This window comes from Hakea prostrata, chromosome 2, assembly GCF_041222555.1.
Source record: "Hakea prostrata isolate BN-2017 chromosome 2, UWA_Hpros_2, whole genome shotgun sequence".
NCBI classification, from domain to species: Eukaryota; Viridiplantae; Streptophyta; class Magnoliopsida; order Proteales; family Proteaceae; genus Hakea; species Hakea prostrata.
The window spans coordinates 9268543-9283704 of record NC_142601.1 but is presented as its reverse complement, the minus strand read 5'-3'; the positions used below and the strand labels follow the sequence as shown (position 1 = coordinate 9283704).

Here is a 15162-nt window from a genome sequence, read left to right as displayed (position 1 = left end):
AGTACTCTCCGAGTAATCTGATCAATTTCAATAGCTAAAGACGGCTCCAACAGGGCACCATTCATCTACAGTAATCCTTGCTGCACGCGCATACAATAGTCTCGCACATTTACAGAAATCACTGTTTCATGTGAGTAAGACCCGGGGGTAGGGAGGGGGACAACTGTAGAAAGAATTTGTTGATGGTAGAGAACAAATTTTAACTTTTCCATGTTCATTTTAGTATTTGTCGATTAAGTTATATATATACGGTAATGTCTTTGATGTCTTTTCCATAAAAAAAAAAATTTGGGGGTGGGGGTGTGGGGGGGGGGGGGTTTGTAGGGTGGATTCACCTGAATTTTATTTACTGGATTACATCTATCAGTTTGAAGAGCTAGAGATTTTCTTCACAGTAGTTGATGACGTTTAACCTCTTAATTAATGTATGGTGCACTACCATCAATTATTAATAAGTTATTAACTGTTGTGGCTTGGATCATCCTATAGGTTTTGCAGGTTACTGCATTCCATTGTATTTGGTGAATGGCCGAGAACAATAATGGATGTCATGGGACCAAGGCTTTGATCTCATTGAAGAAGCTATAATGGTGAAGGGTTCATCATATTTTACGGATATTAACCAATGCATTGCTTACTAATAATAATTGTATGGCTGTAAGATTTTCCATCGACATTCTAGGTTATTAGAATGACTAGCATCTGTGGATTTTGTTGTAATATTTCTTCTTTTTCCTTGCAACAAGAATTAGCCCTTCCCCCTTTTCTCAATTCTATCATTCTCAACAAAAATCTTTCTACTTGTGTGCGAGTTATCACAAGGTGCTATCTATTGGACAAAAGGAGTATACAATATACCTTAGTTCTTTAGTTTCATGTTACTTCTATAGTAGAAAAATAATTGAACTAAATATTTCACAGATTTTGTGAGTTTCATTAGCCTTAAGCCTCATTGGTTAAAATTTGTATATTTTTTATAGTGAACTTGACCTTTTAAATCTACATGTTCATGTTGTGAAAAAAAGAAAGCGTGGAAGAGGGAGAAGAAAATTGGCCACTTCTTGTGGTTTCGCTTCCTTAACTACCCCACCCCCCAAACCCCCAAAAAAAAATCACACAAAAATAAACTTTCCTCTATATATACTATGAATTCCTTCATATAAAAATAATAGATGACCAAACAAAACAAAACAAGAATACCTCCAAAGATCCACTATTAGCTTGGCCCCTATCTTCTGATCAGGATTAGTTTGCATAATATAATATCTCATAAATATTCTACTGTCTCATTATGAAAACTCCTAATCCTAAATTATAGGTACTTACAATATTTTGATAAAACTTAGTCTTATAATGATCTACTAGATAATAACTGTGCTTTTTGACATCCTTGGACATAGCGGCCCCTAAGTATATCGACGACTGTTGTAGTTTACAATGTTTACGTTGTTCTAACTTGCATAGTGTGAGCTGCTAAATGAATGGTGTATGAGAGCACAAAACGCTGTTGTATTTCATTAACTTACAATACAAGATATATAAGGGTATTTATAGGAATACATAGAGGACACGTGTCCAAGCTCATAACTCCCTAATTCCCTCCTGCAAACTTGGCCAAGGGATAAGACCTAGTTTGGTACATAAAGAACGAAACTCCCACCAAGCGAGAGGCTTGGTAAACAAGTCAGCAAGTTGATGGCAAGAAGGGACAAACCGTGTAACAATATGACCCAGCGCCACCTTCTCTTGTACAAAGTGGTAATCTAACTCAATGTGCCTCGTTCAAGCATGTAAAACAAGATTCACAGTCATATGGAGAGCACACAAATTGTCACAAAAAAGGTCAATAGGACGAAGCTGTGGAATACCAATATCACATTAGAGAAAACTCAACTAAGTAAGCTTTGTGTAGTAGAAGCCATAACCCTATATTCGGCCTTAGTGCTAGACCGAGAGACTGTAGGTTGCTTCTTGGTACTCCATGAAATACAATTGGCACCAAGAAAAGTGCAGAACCCTGTAGTAGAGCAACGTATCACAGGATAGCTGACCCAGTTAGCATCAGAAAATCTATAAAGATGTAAGGAGCTATCACGACATATACAAATCCCATAGTCCACAATACCTTGAAGATACCGTATAATACATTTCACAGCTAGAAAACCCGTCATCGTCAGAGCATGCATTGATTGACATATGGTATTCACCGCATAAGATAAATTTGGTCTAGTCATGGTCAAATATTGCAAACAACCAACAATACTCCGGTACAAGGTAACATCATGAAAAGACCGAGAGTCAGACACCGTAGAACCATGAGAAACCATAGGAGTGGCAATAGAATTACTCTCTCCATCTGAGCACGACGAAGTAAATCAGAGGCATACTTGGACTATGTAAGACATAAACTATAGTCTGTAGAAGCAACCTCAATGTCAAGAAAGTAGTGTAAAGGACCCAAGTCCTTCATAGCAAAAGTGCAGCCCAAAGTAGCAATAAAAGAATGTAGAAAGGTCTCACACTTCCCAGTAAACACAATGTCATCATCGTACAAAAGAAGTATCAAGACACGACTCGCATTACGATAAATGGACATGGAACTATCAAAGAGACTACTCATGAACCCAAAATCCAATAAAAATCCACTAAAATGATCAAACCAGGCACGTGGTGCTTGTTTGAGCCCATACAATGAATGATGAAGCTGACATACAATAGTTAGCTGAGAAGAATCCACAAATCTAGGTGGTTGGGTCATAAACACAGGAGTGGTCAAAAACCGTGTAGAAAGGCATTTTTTACATCAAGTTGCCGAATCAGCCACCGTAACACAGTAGCAATACTCAAAACAAGTCGAATAAAACTCAGTTTGATGACTGGACTAAAGGTCTCAAGGAAATTGATACCCTCCTGTTGCGTATAGCCATGAGCCACAAGCCTAGCTTCAAGACGTTCTAAAGAACCATTAGTTTTTAATTTGGATTTAAAAATCCACTTACACCCTACAAAGTTCATATCAGATTGGGGTGAAACTGACGTCCAAGTTTTTTCATTGCAAGGCGTCCATTTCTTCTTTCATGGCAACATACCAATTGGGGTGAGCAAGAGCAGATTTAACATTCCGTGGGTCAGGTGGAATAATAGAAGCTACAAGAGCATACTTTTGATTTGATTAGTAGATTCTTACGTGAGCACGAGTTACCATTCCATGAGCGTTACTAGGAACAAGAGGGTGAACCATTAGAGTAACCATTTTGGTTGGTGTTGGTGCAACCTAGAGGGGGGGAGATTCGGTTGCAACTAGTGGATTGTCCCAATTTTTCAATTTGAATGTAATTTCAAGATAAATTGAAAATTCAAATGAATTTAAACAATAACAAACAACCACAACACAAGAATTTATAGTGGTTCGACTTTATAAGTCTACGTCCACTCCTTTCTTGGCCTCAAGAGAGATTTCCACTAGTGATTCTCTTTCAACACCCTCTTCAATCTTTGTTCACAGGCAAGAGCACTCAAACAATCTTTGTTCGCGGGCAAGAGCACATAAAACCAATTCTAATATACATAGACTAGAATTGAACAATTACAAGAGAAGATGTTACTTAGCAAGAGGTGTGACACTTTACCTCTTGTGTGAGTGTGATGCAATGAGAGTTTTATGCTCAATTGTAAAATGAATGCACCACCAACGCCTTCAACTTGACTCTCCATCATTAAATTCCATGATCATGAAGTACTTCACGATTCACAGAAGACAAATGAAGGCCTGCAATGCACAATGAGACTGGTTTAAAGAGGCTATCAACATTATCATCAATAAAAATGTTATGAAGGAAGGCAATACAGATCGTCTAGTGGCTCTATCAATTTACCTTGTTGCGTACACACGTATGTACATACAAGGTCAAAAGAATGATCAATAACCATATTGCTGGAACAATTACATCCAATTCCTAGGACTTGAAGATGGGAATTTGTTAGTCATGACGACATCAAAGAATGGCATGTAAGCTGTGATGGCAATATTGGCACCCTTTTAGCCAGGGTAAAATATGGGTTACTGTTACTATTCCAACATCGAATAGTTTGATGAGTCCTATCAATAAAAGGACAGCTTGTTCATCATTCTGATTTAAGAATGGTCCAGCCAATATCCGACTTGGTCAAATATGATAAACCAATCTAGCCAAAACCTGATTCAGCCTAATTGGGCTTATCATTTTGAACCGTCCAATATGGAAAACAATGTATTTGACACATGGAATGTCCTCGAATGGTTCATCATCAATCATTTTTACATTTAATGGTGTAAAGCAATTATCCTCTCAACAATGCAAATCAAGGGCCAAGATCAAATCAAGGCCATGACATCATTTCAAACAATGCCTCAACAATTCAACTCTAGGGATGAGATTTGAGCTTCCAATCGAACGGCTGTGAGCAAATGTTCCTGACAAGACAAGTTACTATTCATGAATAGTAACCTTATCACACCTTATCTCATCTTATCCCAAAAGATTACAATCTTATCCAAAAGATTACTTGAATATCTCTACGATGCGATCAAGACCATCCATCAAATTTTGGTGTGATATAGACCATCAAACAGGATTTCAGGATTAAAAGAAATATCCCATCATTGCAACAAAATCTATCGACCCCACAAAGAATCACTGCAAGCTCAACTAACAATTTGAAGGGTCAAGACTGTTTCGCATAATCAAATGGTCTGCCTTCATCAACAAAGTCTTCCCTTCCTCTATAAATGAGAGTGTTCTCAAGGGAGTAAGGGAGTTGGTTTTGGAAAGATTACAGAACTTAGAGGAGTGCTTTTCTAGGAATAAGTTTATCCCTTCCCCCCTATCTTTGTATTATCCTCTTCCATGCTTTGTAACAACATATAACACCAGAAAAGATCCTGTCTCCTCCCTATATATATATATATATATAGCTGCTGCTTTTCTTCTTCTTTTTCCTTTTCTTTTTCTTTTTCTTTTTCTTTTTCTTTTTCTTTTCTTTTTCTTTTCTCTTTTTTTTTTTTTTTGATTTTTTTGTTTTTTTGTTTTTTTTTTGTTTTTATTTGTTTTTGTAATTATATATACAAAATTTCTAGCACATGATACTTAAAGGAAAATAAAAGGAATATCTAACATAAAAAGGAAAAGTTAACAATATTCTGCCCCTAGTTTTTTTGGAACCATGACACAACCTCTTCGATAGTATCTAAAAATACTGATCTTAGAGTAATCTCCAAAATCCCCAAAGTTGATGTATTGTTGCTTCACTATCTTGGGAGAGACACTCATATTATCGTCTATCCAAACTTAAGGGTGATATGTCTAACCATATTAGTAAAACAACATTTTCAGTCTCTCTACCACCATCACTATGACTAAGCATCACTAATATATAGGTTTTATGTAGAAGACAAGACCAAATCCACGGAACCGGATGATTAAACAAATCACCGAAATGAACAAAATAAACCAAGATCTTGTGCAATATAAATTGAAAGACAATCACAAAGCAAATAAACAAAAAACCACCACAATAATGAAAAAGAAATGCAAACAACACACAAGAATTTAACGTGGTTCACTAATCCGAAATATTCGAGATTAGCTACATCCACGGGGAGGGATTTCACTATTTTAATCTTCAAAATAGTACAAGATTTGAGTGTGATACAATGTTACCTCAACCGGTCACATAACCTCTAAAAGCTCCTTAGAATACCCTTCCACCTTAAGCTCTTGAAGAAAACCCTTCAATCCAAGCTTAAGCTTCAATGGAGATGCAATGGAGAAGAACACAAGAGAGAAGAAACCCTTTTCTTGCAAAACCACAAGAAGAAGAAGACCCTAAAGACACAATCCCGTTTTTGGACAAAACCCTCTTTAGAAGTCACTAGAAACTCACTTTTTCTCTCTCCATTTACCTCTCCCAAGGCCCTCTTAATGATACCAAACACCTACCCATGTTTAACACTAAGTGGGACCCACCAAATTCAAAATTTGAATTCAAACAAAAGATAAAGTGATTTTCATCACTAAACCCAACATTTTAAACTAAGACTCAACTCAAAGAAAATAAAAACATAAAAATCTAAAGTTTTTTAAATTACACATACAAAAAGATTACAGTACTAGTAGTTCCCAAATGTATGTTTGAGGTGATGAAGGTGAAGGTAGAAAGCTTTAATTTTACGTTGATAATCAATTATATTTTGTCATCAATTGTAATAAAAATTCATGAGCGATGGGTATGTTTGAAGTGATGAAGGTGACGTAAAAGCTTTAATTTTACGTTGATAATCAATTATTGTCATTAATTATAATAAAAATTCATGAGCGGTAGATCGCAAGTCCTTCCTCCTTTATTTATTTTCCTGCATCGACCAAACTGAGGGTGTTAATTGGTAGTAATTTTGTCCAAGTTCAGTTTAGTTATAAGCAATGAAAGAGTAATTCAAATTAGGATAAAAATTGAATCAGGTATTTCCTAGAACACCCCTTCTCTCTTATTATACTTCTACATGAGGTAACTACTACGAGTGTTGCTCCAAAAACTTGTTCGGCAATGTGAATGAACAACCTGTAAAAACCGTACTCGACAGAGTTGGTCGAGGAACGTCGATCAAGTTAATGAAAGTGCACAACTTTAGAAAAAGAAAACAACTTGCAGAGCCCACAATGCTAGAGAGAGTATCCCAAGAATGTGTACTTGATAATGGTGAAGGTGTGGGTATTTATAACTTAGGAGGTTACCTTGATTGATTGTGCCATGATGGAGTTTAACTTGAACTCTATAATTGTTGCTAACTAAATAGCGGAGAGGAGGAATCTTATCTGTTGAGAGAATATTACTTGGATTGTAGTCGACTCTAATAGTCATTCAAACGATGACTTGATCAAGATCCTTATTCCTATCTTTAAGGAGGTTGATTACAATTCATATTGTACATGTTGCTTAGTGCCTACATTTCATATGTTTATTCATAGTCCGACCAAGGTTTGGTCGGTTCAGTTCTTCTTTGGTCTACGTAGGTAAGTCTATTATGAATCGTCCATAACAATGAGAATAGTTAAAAACTGCATGTATAACACTATTACCCCAACTTCTATCTCTACAAGACTGGTTAAGTGCTAGTGTTTAATGGATGAGTTAAGAATTTGCTGGGCTAATACTGGAATTCCTCCAACTTGCCCAGCAATCGCTTCTACTTGTTTCTTTAATGGCCTTGCAGTAACCTATTCATCTTTTACTCTTGCAGGTAGAGCTAGGAGCAAGGAGGGTAGAGATTCTGAAACTGTTGCTTTTACTGATCTCCTTACGTTTTCTTTCAGTTTCAAGAGGAAATAAATCCTATACATGAAGAAACCGTTTGGAATTAATGGCAAAACATACTGTTTCTGAGTGAACCCTATAAATCTCCTACTCTCTTACAACCCTTAATCTTATAACCAACAGTACTGTCTGCTTCAAGTTCTATCAGCCAAGGATGAAGAGAAGAGGAGTTATAGCTGGGTTGCTTTTCATTGTTGTATGCACAAGCATGTCAACCAGCACTGCTACTTTAACTAATCCTTTTGACATGCCAACAGCAGAAGGAATACAGGAATGCTGGTCATCCATTGGTAGCGTACAAGGGTGTGTGCAGCAGATAGTTTCCGTCGTTTGGAATAAGCAAGTTCCTTCTACACTTGGATCTGCTTGTTGCAAAGCCATTATTGAACTTGATAACAGTTGCTGGTCCGTAATGTTTCCTTCTTTCCCAAAACTCCCAGATATGCTCAAAGATAACTGTGCTAAACTTGGAAGTAGTGCATCTGCTCCTGCAAACATGCCTTGAAGCTCAAAATTAAGGCTGAAATAAGAGTAGAGCATGTTAATTTTCCTTGAATAGGTCTGAAAATTTAAATAAAATTAAAGAAATAAACTGTATTGCCCAGATGTGTTTCTCACGTCCAATTTACTTGGGTATTGGTTTTCAGTATGCGAACTTAGTTTCTTTTGATCCTATGGTGGTGTTTTTTTTTTTTTTTTTTTTTGTCTACACTTCTATTTGTTTCATTTTACTTCACTTTAATTTGGGACGTTGTTGTTTCTTAATCTAACTTAAACTTTGAAGGTGGTCTATCAATTTCTAGTGATTGATCTGCTCTGATATCGTTCCTTTTGAATAGGTTCGGCCTCAACTTTTTTCAATGTTCAACCTGAGTTCAACCTTAGGGTTAACTTCAGTAGCATCAGGTCCCACAGGTTTCTTATAAATAAATCTAAATTAAAAAGTTGTAACAAAACATACATGTAAGGCTGATCTTGATATAGAACAAATGTCACTTATTTAATAAGGGACGAGATTTCAAATAGGGAGACTCAAACCCTTTTGTGATAGAAGGCAAAACTAGAAGGTAAGTTTTGCTTATAACCTACGGAAGTACTGGTTACGAACTTTCATTCATTTCCATTTATATCCATCTCTTACCAATTAATAGAACGTTAACCTCACTTTTCCAAAAGTGATATGCTGAAAACACCAACGAATAATGCACTGATAAATTTATATAAAAAATAATTGAGTTGATAGATTTGATATTGAAAGGGGTAATTTTCATTTGGACCCCTGAGGTTTGATCCATGTCATTTTTAGTCCAAATAAATTGACACTTTGCATCTGTCTCCCCTGAAGTATCGAATAAGATCACTTAAGGACAAATTATAAATTTTATGACCAAAACACCCTCACATTTATTTTACTGAAAATGAAAGAAGTGGGTACTGTGCAAATTCTTCATGACATGATACAGTTTCATTAAAAAGAAGAGCCAAATTTCGATAATCATCATTAATTTGTACTATATAAATTCTTCCTCTTCAACGGTCACGATTTTCGAATAAGGTATCTTGTCTCCCTCTTTCTACATATGAAAAAATAAATAAATCAATCAATCTTCTTCCTCTTCTCCTCTGTGTCTTATTTTTCTTCCGTTTATGTCTGTGTTTTTGTCTGATTTTCGAATGTTTTATTCCTTCCATTTATTCATTGAATCTATTATCTCTTGCTTCTCTGAATTTCTTCTCCAGCTTCTTCGTCATCGTCATCGTTGTTCTCCCAGAGGATGGAATTGAAGACGATGAGTTTACTGAGACGGAAGGATGAAGACATTGCAAGAGCAACTAAAATAACAGTGGAGCGCTACAAGAATGCTTGAAGAGGGTGGAGATGGAGAACCAAACATGGCAGAAAATGAATAGAGAGAATGAAATCATGGTTATGGCCCTCAACACCGCCTTAGAACAGGTGAAATAAGAACTTTTGTTCGTTTCCATCTGCAAAAGTAAAAGTGGAATCTTGTTGTGACATCTCTCTGGAGCATTACAGAGAAGAAGAAGAGAAAGAGGAGGAACCAATGAGGAACATGGCTTGCAAGGCCTACAGTTCTGAAACATCGAGCTTTCTTTTCCTTCCCTACAGGCATCACTGTTCATGTTGGTCTTGTGAAACTTGCCCTGTCTGTAATTCTCCAAAAAAGGCTCTAAACTGTGGGTTTTCTGTATGGTTTCGGTTTGAGTTTACTTTTATTTTGCTTTTGAATGTCATGATTTCATTTAAATGAAACACATTATTCTGCATTAGTCAATCGTGCTTGTTTGAGCGCAAATGATACAAAGCATCAAAGATGAGCCGGAGGGAGTGAGGAAGGTAAAAGAATCAAAGCGGACATAGCTGAGGATTTGGAGGTTTATTGTTTAATGGAGTAAATACCACTTTTTTGATTTTCACGGTTAGATTTAATTGTGAAGACATGATACAAATCTGACGGTAAAATAGATGTAAGGGTACTTCGGTCATAAAAATTACAATTTGTCCTTAATTGATGTTATTGGATTCCTCAGGGGAGGCAGATGCAATGTGTCCATTTATTTGGACTAAAGATGACTTGAACCAAACCTCAGGTCGAGATGAAAATTACCCATATATTGAAAGATGAACCTCTCAGCCATAATTTTGCACAAAGTGGACTGCTCCAACAAAAGCGAACCAAGCATAAACGACAACCAATGGGAAAGGAAGAACCGACAGAAATTAGAAAAAGAAGGAAAAACCCATGAACGTAAAAAGCTTCGAAGAAATTAGAGGCATGGTTTTAAGGGAAAACCGTTGAAGACTGCATGGTTTTGTAATACACAATATTGTCCGAGCACATGCAATGGAGCCGTCATAAGCACATGTACCGTAAAATAGATTTTCCTTCTCTCCCCGTTAGCTATAGTTCACGGGTCTCTATTGGTCAGTGCACTGCTGCAAAGAAGATATTTCATATTATAATAGTATTTCCAAGTTGATAAAAATTGTATTCTAAATAAGGCGACCACTTCAGTAGTTGAATTTCCAAGAAAGATCACCAAGGGAAGAAGTTGTTCCTGGAAGGATAGAGGTAAACAACGTGCGTTGTTTCTTTCAGATTTGTAGACATTAGATGCTCTTCTGCAAATCAGCTTTGAAGTGGCAACTGGGAGAATTTAATTTGCAAAACCCTCTCTCTCTCTCTTTATATATTTTTAGTTTCAAGCTTCTGCAGTTTGATACAAGACCTGCTCAATGGATCATTACCCAGGAGAAGAAGGGTTGAGATTAAGAATTATCTTTTGGATAATTTTCACTCACGCTATTCAGCTCTCATCAGCCACCTCCAACCTGATAAACCAATCCGATTTCCTGGCCTTACTGGCCTTCAAGGATGGAATAATTGAAGACCCACTTCACATCATGAAATCCTGGAACGACTCTCTCCATTTCTGCAAGTGGACTGGAGTTACATGCAACCCAGCAAACAAAAGAGTTACAGTTCTCAACTTACAATCTCAAAGGTTGGTAGGTTCTTTATCTCCTTCAATTGGTAATATTACGTTCCTCTCTGCAATCAACTTGCAAAATAACAGCTTCCATGGTGAGATTCCTCAAGAATTTGGACGTTTGACACGCCTACAAGATCTCAATCTCTCGTTCAATTCCATAGAAGGCAAGATTCCTCCCAATCTGTCCCACTGCACCAACCTCAGAAACCTTGATTTATATTCCAATAATATCTCAGGGTACATCCCAGACCAGCTTACTTCACTGACCAAGCTACATTATCTTGGCCTCGGACTAAACTTTCTTACAGGAAGAATCCCACCTTGGTTAGGTAATCTTTCGTCTCTGTTCACCCTTTCTCTTCTCCGAAATAGTTTCCATGGAAGCATACCTGATGACCTTGGACGTCTATGTTGCTTAGAAATATTTCAAGTTTACGATAACGATCTCTCCGGTGAAATCCCATCCTCTGTTTACAATATCTCTTCCATACGTCTCTTCTCTGTCGCGGAAAACCGTTTGCAGGGTAGCCTTCCAATCGACACAGGCCTCACTCTTCCTAATCTGCAGCTATTTACTGGGGCGATAAACAATTTTACAGGAACCATTCCTGTGTCGTTATCAAATGCTTCTGGGCTTGAGAAGCTTGATTTCTCTCTGAACAGTTTAACTGGTACTCTTCCTCTCAGTCTAGGGAGCTTAAAGCGTTTAACTAGACTTAATTTTGAAAGCAATCAACTGGGAATTGGGCAACCTAAGGATCTGGATTTCCTAACCTTCTTGAGTAATTGTACGAATCTGCAACTCTTGGGTTTATCTGGAAATCGTCTAGGAGGCAAATTGCCAGATTCCATAGCCAATCTCTCTGCTCAGTTGAGAGGATTCACCCTGGGTGAAAACCTGATTCATGGAAGAATTCCTGAGGGGATTGGTAACCTTGTGGATCTGAAACTACTTGCAATGAACTACAACATGTTCACTGGTAGTATCCCTGCTTCCATGGGGAAGCTAATCAACTTACAGAAAATGACTTTGGCTTATAACAGATTATCAGGTCTAGTTCCTTCCTCTCTAGGTAACTTGACAAACTTGATTGGGCTCTTCATGGAGGAGAACAACTTGGAAGGAAATATACCTGCAAGTCTTGGAAATTGTCGAAACTTGCTAGACTTATATCTCTCTTCTAATAACTTCAACGGTACCATACCAAAAGAAGTCATGGGTATTGCTTCCCTTTCTCTCTCATTTGTATTGTCAAACAACTCTTTGACTGGTCCATTGCCAGTAGAAGTGGGTAACTTGAAAAATCTTGCAGAGCTGTTAGTCTCCGAGAACAAATTTTCAGGTGAAATACCAAACACAATTGGCAGTTGTGTTAGCTTGGAACGCCTATACATGGCTGGTAACTCTTTCCAAGGATCAGTTCCTCCGTCCTTTAAAGCTTTGAAAGCGCTGCAAGAAGTGGATCTTTCACGCAATAAGCTATCTGGTGTGATTCCACGGTATCTTGGCCAATTTTCATTCTTGAAGAAACTCAATCTCTCTTTCAATGATTTCGAGGGCGAAGTACCTAAAGACGGCGTCTTTGCAAATGCAAGTGCAATTTCAGTCATTGGAAACAAGGGTCTTTGTGGTGGTGTACCAGAATTGCAATTACCTAGATGCTCCACAGAAGCAGTTAGTCGAAGGAAGGCTTCTATATCAAGCATGAAAATCATAATCTTGTTGGTTTTGGTTGTTGTAATCATTTCATGTTTCATCGGTATCTTCCTTTGGATGAGACGCCCAAGAAAGACAGCTTCTCCTGCATCTTCGTTTAATGATTGGAAATTACGTCTCTCTTACTTGGAGCTATTTAGATCAACTAATGGATTCTCAGAGGATAATCTGGTTGGTACTGGTAGCTTTAGTTCGGTGTATAAAGCAATTCTACAAGAAAGTGATGAAGCAGTAGTAGCTGTGAAGGTATTGAACCTTCAGCAAAGAGGAGCTTCTAAAAGTTTTGCAGCAGAATGCAAGACTTTGAGTAACATCCGGCATCGTAATCTTCTCAGGATATTATCAGTTTGTTCCAGTATTGATTTCGAAAGAAATGACTTCAATGCTCTAGTTTATGAGTTCATGCCGAATGGGAGCCTACATGAATGGTTGCATCCAAGAATTGGCCAGTTCAAAAGGCTAAACCTAATTCAAAGGCTAAAGATTGCCATAGATGTTGCTGCTGCCTTGGAATATCTCCATTTTGATTGCGAACCAGCTATTGTTCATTGTGATTTAAAGCCGAGCAATGTGCTTCTAGACGAAGATATGACTGCCCATGTTGGTGACTTTGGATTAGCACAGTTTCTTTGTGAGATATCCAACACTCAAAGCATGTCTACTGGGCTAAAAGGATCCATTGGTTATGTTCCTCCAGGTATGTTTCATCCCATTGATATATAGTAATTTTTAAGTATCAAATTGATGAGTATGGATCCTCTGTAGTGACATTTAACCACTAGCGCTAGTTTCCCACCATCTGTCGGAGTTGAGATTCTCTTCCGCTCATTGAGATAAAGGATTGTCACGTTTTTCTATCATATATTTAGGAAGGAAGTTGTCTCTGAGCATTAATAAAATGGACCATAGATACTCAAAAGTGAAAAGGCCCTCTTGAAATGTGTGATGGAAGAGTGTAAGCAGAGCATAGTCTTCTACCACGGTAGAGGATCCAGAATCCATCTGCAAGCCACCTCCCTAGAGATGGTTCCCACACCCCTACATGGATGGTTAGATATTGTCTCTAGCGTCTTGAATGTTGTTGAGAGGATCTTGATTTTAATTCCTTCTGTTATGCTTAACTTTTCATATGAATGGATGACATGTAGAATACGGGATGGGCGTCCAAGTATCCATACTTGGAGATACATTCAGCTACGGGATCCTATTATTGGAGATGTTTACAGGAAAAAGTCCAACTGATGACATGTTTAATAATGGTCAAAGCCTCCATGAATTTGTTGCATCAGCATGGCCTGAACGAGTTATGGAGATTGCAGATCCTTCATTGTTCGTAGAAGAAGTGGGAGAAGAAGACACTGTCATAAGCAGCACTAATGCCAGAGAAAAAATCAGAGAAAGCTTGGTTTTAATAATTCAAATCGGCCTCTCATGTTCTTGCCCATCACCAAGAAATCGGATAACAATGAAGGATGCTCGAAACAAATTGCAAGCTATTAGAGATTAATGTGAGGTTGTAGTAGTTATAAATACGTAGAAAAACGATCAACAGATATGGATTGTATGGTTCAGATAAATAATGAAATTCGAAATATGAGTAATCCAAAATCACACAACTTTTCTTTTTTTTCTTTTTCCAGCAATGGAGACTGGAAATCTACTAATAGTTAACGTGGGGTTCATCACACATGGGAGTAGTGAAGTATAAAGGGCTAATCGTATACTTGATCAGATCTCTGTAAACACTGGTGGGTCGATTAAGCTTCACGCCTGAACGTCCCCCACCAAAGTCTGTGAAAACGTTGCAGGTTGGATCGGGTGATGAAACCAACCTCACAGAGCATCCAGGAATGTACAGTGACTTCCCATGGCTGAGCTTCTTATTGATCACCAGCTGAAATTGACCCTTTTCATCCGTCTCGTCGCTACCGTAATAGGAAATTTTGTATCTCTCGTCCATGCACGTTATGGATACTCTACACCCTGCCATGATTTTGGTTGTTGATATCAGTCAAAGAACAAAAAAAATCTAATTTCTGTGATTCATGTTCAATGATTCGCTATAAGAGATTGATGGAAACAGAGGAAAGAGAAGAGTAATTGGTTACCTTTGATGGGATTGGCTCCTTCAACCCACTCGTTATACCCCTTGGAACAGTCCTGGCATAGCACTTTGCCACCCACATGTATAACGCTAGCCTCTTCCTTCCAAGCTTCACCAACGTTTAAGCAACCCAACAGAAGAGATGTAGCTATTACCAAAGCCACTGCCATCTTCTTCGCCTCCATCTTTGTCTCTCAAAACAAATTGGAGTTTCAGTTGTCATTATCTATATAGCCAGCAGCATCAATGCATCATACCATGTATCCCTCGTGGAGAGGAGTGGAGGAGCACTACATAGTTTTGTAAGGTTCAACGTGCATCCTACTATCTCATATTTTTTAATCATTTATTACTGGGAAACAAAAGAATTAATAAATTTAACAATCAAAAGTCAAATATAGCAACTACTCTAGAGGATTACTGTAATAGAACAATATTTAGTATTTGTTAGTGCTTTGAGTGTAAGTTTTAATGT

At 37.6% G+C, this 15162-nt stretch overlaps 2 protein-coding genes across 2 annotated transcripts; one reads left to right on the top strand and one right to left on the bottom strand.

The window, feature by feature from the left end:
* Window positions 1–10596: 10596 nt before the first annotated feature.
* LOC149023646 (LRR receptor-like serine/threonine-protein kinase EFR) lies at window positions 10597–14097 on the top strand. The gene is made up of 2 exons (XM_089144188.1): window positions 10597–13280; window positions 13732–14097. The coding sequence occupies exons 1-2, from the start codon at window positions 10610–10612 to the stop codon at window positions 14088–14090; spliced, it is 3030 nt and encodes a 1009-aa protein (XP_089000314.1). The 5' UTR covers window positions 10597–10609; the 3' UTR covers window positions 14091–14097.
* A 146-nt stretch (window positions 14098–14243) lies between these two features.
* On the bottom strand, window positions 14244–14982 carry LOC149023645 (Pollen Ole e 1 allergen and extensin family protein). The gene is made up of 2 exons (XM_089144187.1): window positions 14692–14982; window positions 14244–14566 (listed from the first exon to the last, which is right to left on the bottom strand). The coding sequence occupies exons 1-2, from the start codon at window positions 14870–14872 to the stop codon at window positions 14244–14246; spliced, it is 504 nt and encodes a 167-aa protein (XP_089000313.1). The 5' UTR covers window positions 14873–14982.
* Window positions 14983–15162: the final 180 nt, after the last annotated feature.